We start from the raw sequence: 7,843 nt of genomic DNA, 5'->3' as shown, positions 1-7,843 counted from the left end.
AGTAGTATGTTTCCCTCTTTGGTTGAAATCGTTCTGGAGAATTATTGATACTGGAGCGGGATAATGAGCCTAAACACACTTTTACAAGAGCTACTAGTTGACCGAGAAAAAATATTTTTTACAAAATTCTGTTGCTGTTAAAGAAAAAGGAGGGAAGATATGTTGAGAAAGACATTTTGATAAAAAGAAAAGTATTGTGACAATAATCTACAATTTGCAGATTTTAACTTTCACTTAAATGAGTAAAATGTGGGACTTTTGGACCCACAAATAAAGATTTGTGTGACTTTGACTGGCTACGATATTACAATGCTGCATAAATATTAACTTAAGAAACGCTTCTGCAGGCGCTGCTTTACATACTTCTAATACCCTGTTCAATAATATTGTTATGATTTTTCAGGTTTTAAATGCGGAACATTTATTTATAAAGTCAAATTTATGCATTTCTTGCACACTGAAAAAGTCACTGGTAACATTTTGTCCAACTTTAACCACAACAGCTATTTCTAACATAACTTTGAGCTGAACACACTGCTCAAAGAAACCTGCTGTGATAAAGCTTAAACAATCATGGTGCTCTAAGGACTTTGGGGATACACTGCACTGTCCTCTACATCTCTGTAAAATAATGAAACAATACTGCCCCCTTTTGCTGGAAATATGGGATTTTATTCGATTCAACTTTTATTACAGAAAGAGACGAGCAACCCGAAGAAAAAAGATGGCATGAAAAAAAAAAAGAGAAGATGCTGCCAAAGTTATGTATGCTGGGATTAAATATTCCTTAGTTTGACTTGGTGATTTCAACATGGCTAATGTTAGACATGTCATGCTAATATTACTTTAATTTACTACAGAGTGAGACAACAATCATGATGATTCCAGGATTATTGTTTGAAGCGAGTGGTGGTCACAAGGCTTGGGGCTATGTCTGCATCATTTACAATTAGAATCTGAATTATTATCAAATTACAAGAAAGAAGAAAGAAATCAGGTAGTCATAGTTGACTAACAAAGATGAGAAACATAATGACCCCTCTGGCATATAAGCATATTCTCTAACACAAAGACTCAGATCTTGATCTCTCAATTGTGACAAATGTGACATATTTGCAAAACTTTGCAGCACATTTCCTGTTTCTTTCATATTTTTGCAGCATCGGCGACATGCTCCTTCTTGTAATCCTGATGTTTTGAGAACTGAAGTATTTGGATGTAGAGTTGAATTGTCATGCCAAAGTTCTGGTTTGAGAAAAAATGATGAAATCCAGTGAGTACTGTGAAGTATGTGATTCTTACAAAAAGAAAGTATGTTTGTTGTTTTGTCTTATTGTGTGTCTTAATTACTCACAGCATTCATAAAGCCTGTTTATACGAGCAATGTCATTGGCGCTCATCTGAAAAGCATTTCCGAAGTCAAGATTAGGATTGGACCTAGCAACAATCGTTGGCTGCCCATTCCTGGAGAAGGAGTATCTAAAAGAACAAACGACAGCATATACTGTGACTGTACCATGCTCATATATGCAGCATTCATTCTTATATAAAGAATATTTATGAACAGGGGAGAAAATAGGCCTTTAAAAGTATTGAATAGTCACACTAAAATCCTAGCAATGAATCCGTGTTTTTTAAATTATGGATGACATTTTCTCTCAGAAAATGCAAAACATGAAAGGTAACACAACACCTTACAAGCTCCATCAAACTCACCTGCCATATTGCATGACAGAGTTGAAGTCATAGGGAGTCTGCAAATTGTTGGTAAGCACTTTCTCAAAGTTGCTCTCTTGTCCTGCACAGATATTTCCAGGAGACAAATGTTTAAATGTTACTCTGTCGTGGCTGCCACGATATTCAACTACAAATCTTTGCTCTCAGCTCTGTGAAGATGACAATTATCTAACCATAAGGTCTGCATGTTGGTATATTTTGTCATGGTCCTGGGTCGGTGACCCAGTGTTTTGAGCTTATTGTTGATTTTGTATTAGTTGTTAGGGTTTGGTTCTGGTGTTCAGTGCTTTATTATCCCACCTGAGTTCTTCCCTGTTGTGCTCTGTTTGTGTCCCTGAGTTTGTGTTTGTAAAACAGTTTGAGTTTCCTGTTTTACTTTGAAGGTCTGGGTCTCGTCGTGTCTAATTAGGTTCAGCTGTGTTCCCCTCTGGTGTGTCATTCCCTCATTACCTTGTGTGTATAGTGTGTGCCTGCCTGTGTTCCTTGTTGTGTCATCTGTGTAACCGGGTGTAATTTCTGTGTCTCTCTGCCCAACATTCTCTGTGCGTATGGTTTCAGGTTAGTTCTTTACTTTTCCCCAGTTTAGGTATTGTTAACTCCCCGTTCTGCTCTTTCTGTTTTTTTACTTTGCTTTTACTATAAATAAACACTCACTCGCACCCTAGCCAGTACCTGCATTTTGGATCCTTTTTCTCACAACACCACATGACTGCTGAACCAGCCGTGACGTATTTACAATATAACATTTACATTCAGAGCGAAAATGAGGAAGAAGGTTAAACATGAATGACTACTGCAAAGCAACAAAGAAAGTGCTATGGCAAAACATTTTTTACATGTACATGAATAAATGCTTCCATATCATGAAGACATATATCTACTATTTATACTCACAAAAGACTATTTACTACTATATAATTGGTTTTACTATTTTGTATCCCCCCAAGCAGTAAAGTATCATGCTTAGTAGTTACTCCATGTTGCATTGTTACTTCCACACTTTCTATTTCCCGTCAAATAAAGTGACTGAGATACTTCTACATTCCTGACATGATGCCTTTGAAGTCTTACAAACATTTATTATTATTGGTTTGAGAGTCTCGGGACCAAAGGAATACCGGATGCACTGCTGTCTTATCTGCTGAGCTTGGAAAAGCACAGCTTACTTGTAAAATGCTCATTGGTATAAAACAGAGTGTCTGCTGTCCTGGACTAATGTGAAGTGTAACCAAAGGTTTGTGTAGTTGAGCTGACCCGGGATGATGTTCTCGGTGAGGATCTTCACATACTGGTCCCTGTCGGAGCGGACCTGCTCATGGTGGAAGCCCAGAGCATGAAGAACCTCGTGTTGCACCGTTGACTGGAACAAGCAACCGTTTCTCTGGAGGGAGATTCCCTGTCCTCGGCTCTGACGGCCCACGTACGAATAACACCTGATACACAGTAAGATTGTTAAAAAACGATTGAGATTGACACACAAACAGTTATCTACTATCAGCCAAAATAAATAAAAAGATACCGGTCTAACCAATCTCCTAAGGTTTTTAAAGATCTGTTTTCCCTTGATCATTTAACAACCCACTCCAGATTCATCTTATTGCCTTACAAGATGCCAGTCTCTAGTCCTGGCACGAGTGGACTAAACAGTATGTGAAATAATTGAGAACAGATCGTCAAAATGCTATTTACCCTCTTATGAAGGGTATACATTTCATATAGTAGCAAACAATAATAAAGCTGGACATTTTACAGTAGAATTTCAGCACAGGATGGAGCTGTCACATGATACAAATAGAATATTTGCAATAATTATTTACATTTTAAAGGGTTTTGAGGACGTGAGTGTGTCAGTCCTGTCTTGTCATACAGTGTCAGTACAGGGAGTGCATTCTCACCCTTCTCCAGAGAAGAAGTAAAGGTAATTGACTTGGTCTGTCCTCCAGACGAAGCGAATGCAGGTGGACTCGTGGAAGGTGAGCAGGGCACTGATGATGATGTTGCGCTCCTGGGTGGCTGCACAAACAAATACGAGTCTGCTGAGGAGCTTCTTTGAACAACAGTAACACTGCATCACCTTCATGTGTAGTTTATTTGATGCATTGAGTTGAATTTCTCAGACATGCTTTATGAGAAAAAATTCAACAGCTTAGCAATGTTTATGTATATTTTCGTGCTTCCCCTCTCATCACGTGACACCTGACAGTCGTCTGTATATTTAATATTAGCAATCTAAACTGTGCTTAGGAGACTGTTGACACTGCCACTGTGACAATAAAATTACAAGTATAACAAACAGTTTCAGCTATCCATGTGGCAACATCAGTGGTGTCACCGCGTTGTAAAAAGGTTGTGTTGGCTTTCTGTGTGTGGAGTTTCCCTGTACTTGCTAGTCACCATATTTCACAGTGAATTTTAAACATAAAGAGTCGATATCCCCATAACTCTCATACTTCCCATGCTTCCATTCCAAGGAGAATGGAAATCAACATTAAATGAAAACATAATTTGACACGTTTGTGGATCTGTTTGCTGTAGTTGTCACAGAGTTTTAGTTTTCTCTGTGAAGCTGGTTTCTAAACATGTTATTATTTTCAGTTTACATAATTTCAGTTCAAGTGACTTATTCTAGAAACAACCTAAATTATATATCTATTTGATTCATTACATATTTCATCCTTCAGCCTAAACAGCTCGTGTTTCCTGGTCTGTCTTTTAACTCTTTAATAAAGATGACATTTGACAACAAGTTTAATGAGCATCCAAGGGAGAAATATCTGAAGTCAGTGTTTAAGGGTAAAGTTTGTGTTGCTTACAATATACAGAGGAGATGGAGACAGGTACAGTGACGTGGCTTCCACTTTTGGGCCACTTGCAGCCAGTGGCTGTGCATGGATCAGCATTCTTGGTTAAAGTGGGTGCAATGTCGCCATGAACCAGGCCTTTTGCTGCAGCACAACAAACAGAGAGTGGATGGATGTTCACAGAATGCATGTTTACTTGTTGAATGCTAAGTGATAAAATGTAAAACAAAAAGGAGAAAGTGAGTGATTGATCATCATGAGTGTTGGCCATCTATTTTCTGTTAACAGGCTCTGGAAATTTCCATTTTTCCTCCAGTATTTCTATGTTAACCAAAAGAGTTTTATTATGTACATTTTCACTTACATATGTCAGCGTTGACTTTTTCAATGATCGCTGAGGCACCCAAAAACTCATCTGAGGACACAAGGGAGTGGCAGCATGTTAACTATAAGCTCTCAGATACAATTTAACTTTAACATCTGGGAAGTATTTTATCGTTCAACGCACCACTTGGATCTTTGATGACAGCAGCCCTCTGCAGTACAAAAACAGCAAACACATTAACTTGCTGTTCATCGCGTTTAAAATCACACTGACAGATTTTGGTATCGTGGTCACTGGTATAAGCAGACATGGTGAGAAGTTCACGGCTTTCACAGAACAGCAGGCAGCGTTTAACAACATTACCAAAACAACAAGAGTCAAACGTACCAGAGAAATGACCGTCATTGACAGGAAGAGGGAGAAGAAGAAAGCTGGAGTCATGATGTTGGTCCTCTGCAGTTAACCTACAGTCAAAGTCTGACCAGCATTTGGTTATAAGAACTTCAGTGTGTATAAATGCTGGAACAGTAAAGTAAATCAATGCTGTGAGGAGAACCCAGAAATCTGATTCTTCTCATCTGAATGTTGAATTTTCTCCCACTGAAAATGCAACATCCACATGAACAGAATCAGCTTTCTGGGACTTCCTTACCTGTACGATTGAGCATGTATCGAGACGAAATGAGGAGGTGAGCTGCTTACCTGCTGTACCAGGCGTCTGGTGGATGCAGAAGCTGTTCAGCTGCTGCATCTTTATAGACAGCTCACACAGGGTGTGGTTGACGTTTCACCAATGTCTTTTGAGGTTACTTTACAATTCATGACTTTGTTTTTGCTCATGTCAAAACACTGAAATAGCAACAATTTTCCAGGAAGGAAATTTGAACAAAGAAGCGCAGGCTGATAAAAGCACTGGGATCATTTCATTATTTCAATTAAAAGTTGCAAAACCCAAAGACGTATGCTTTGCCAGTGTAAATGAAATTTTAATCAGACTTGCTGGGGTGAAATTAATGAAATAGCTTTATTACCATTGGGCAGAATAATCAACAAAAACATGATAATTTATTACATCATATACTTTTCACTGCTAGCACACAAAATACAGAGCTTCCCTCTGAGATGCAGTCAAAAAGGAAAAACTCAGATAAAACACAAATAAACTGAAACTGTGGTCTGAACAAAGGTAGGAAAATTAAACAAAGAAATTCATTAAACCTGTTGGCATAAATGGGCAATAAATTAAAAATCATTGTAAAATCTTGTGATGCATACAAAAAAGATAAATACAGATATAACAGGTGTGACTGGCTGTGGAATCTGTTATGTAACAATGTGTCCAGATCAACGTATTTACAATAGCTTTTTTGATCAAAGTCTAACTGTGTCCTTGGCTTATGACTACAGAGAACTTTCTCTATCATCTCTTGGCAAGTGAGACATGCATGGAAAAAAAGAGTATATCTGAATAGATGAGTAATTTTCAAGTGACAAAAGACGCAGTGATAACTTTGAGAGCTGGGATGGAAACAGGAAACTGTTTTTTTTGTTTTTGTTTTTCTAAATAAAGCACAGACACGTAACTACAAACAACGCCTCCAAACTTGCTCACCGGAGCAGAGTATCCCATTTATAGTAACAATGGACAGCACCCTGGGGTTAGCAGATCTATTTTTATGTAGCAATTTAACAGCAAAATGTGTCACTTTAATGCTCTCATCACTGTCCTTATCCCTGCCAGTCTTACTGGTTCACAGACAGAAAGTCTTTCAGTTTATGAAGTGTGATCTAAACAGGAATGTTCACTGAAAGCTTGGGGCAGCACCACAGTCATGCTGGCATTCAGACAGGGACTTTAACGACTCATTTATGTTTGACTTATGAGATCCTTCAGCACAGAAGGCTCATTGTTTTAGTCAGGAATGTGGCAAAGCTGCATGTGTTTAGGTTTAATTTTATGGATGCCTGCCCTGACCTGTCCAGGTGTGTGTGCTGTTCTGTGAGTGCTAACCACTACAGCACTGTGGGAAATGTCAGACGTTTTACTTTTTTCTCAGATCAAGAAAAAAATAAAACACACTAAAAGGTACAACTGATTCTGATTGATCTGTATTGAGGAATTTTACCTGCAGCAAAACTTTGCACCACACGGCAGAGTACGTTATGCCAGAACACAGGCCCTCGTCATGGCACATGACTGTTGCATGGTTAATGAAATGTAACATGTTACACTGCACTGTAGTCCATGATAGACACTAATGTACCCACCTACCAAACATGCACTATTACATGCCTACATGACGTCCTATGATACGCAGTAATTCAGTTCAATTTAAACATATTTACCACCAATCCACAACAGCTGCCTTGAGGCCTTTATATTGTAAGATAAAGACTCCTCCTAAAAACTCGTCTTCTTTTACTATTTGTCTACACAACTGCTCATTTATTCTGTCATGGTTGTTGCTAATGCATGCTGTGTCGAAAAGAAAGAAAAGGGACAGAAAGGCGACTGAGGAACGTCAGCGTTTGAGAAACTGTTTGCAAAGAAAGGTGAACTGACTGACAGCTAACAGGTTAGCTATTAGCAGCTGTTACAAACAGTGTTAGGTGGGACGCTGTGACTATCACAATGACCAACTCAACACCATGAATTTTATTTGACCCTCAATTTCAGAAAGCAGAAGCGTACCCCACTCCATGATATATGATATGGGCTCACCCTGTATCATATCATATGACACATGCGATCATATTTAGATCAAAACATTGCCTTTAAATAATTTCAAAATAAAAGTACTTTGAGCTAAATACTGAGATGACTAAACCCGAAACAGCAAGGCAAGATGATGACATGTTACTAATTAATGAGAACCAAGCTATCCTTTGCTCATGAAGACCAAACGATGTAACCAAAAGTCTTAAAATAGTGACTAAAAGTGGGATTGTGTCATGTGACCTGGGGTAGAAGGAGAAGTTC

General features: G+C 38.5%; 1 protein-coding gene across 2 annotated transcripts; it reads right to left on the bottom strand.

The window, feature by feature from the left end:
- Positions 1 to 1,151: 1,151 nt before the first annotated feature.
- On the bottom strand, positions 1,152 to 5,343 carry LOC309711190 (high choriolytic enzyme 1-like; the record flags this gene model as incomplete). Of its 2 annotated transcripts, XM_082541318.1 has the most annotated exons (9): positions 5,251 to 5,343; positions 5,047 to 5,074; positions 4,903 to 4,953; positions 4,551 to 4,682; positions 3,633 to 3,750; positions 2,992 to 3,170; positions 1,717 to 1,798; positions 1,355 to 1,479; positions 1,152 to 1,245 (listed from the first exon to the last, which is right to left on the bottom strand). In XM_082541318.1, coding segments are annotated over exons 1-9 (771 nt in total). In that variant the 5' UTR covers positions 5,305 to 5,343. The 2 variants fall into 2 exon arrangements, with proteins under 2 accessions (XP_082397444.1, XP_082397443.1); XM_082541317.1 differs by lacking the exon at positions 1,152 to 1,245 and having other exon boundaries at positions 1,347 to 1,479.
- Between the last annotated feature and the right edge of the window lie 2,500 nt (positions 5,344 to 7,843).

The sequence above is a fragment of the Aulonocara stuartgranti genome (assembly GCF_965226115.1).
Source record: "Aulonocara stuartgranti genome assembly, chromosome: 1".
In the NCBI taxonomy this organism is placed as follows: domain Eukaryota; kingdom Metazoa; phylum Chordata; class Actinopteri; order Cichliformes; family Cichlidae; genus Aulonocara; species Aulonocara stuartgranti.
This window is presented reverse-complemented; position numbering and strand designations above follow the sequence as displayed.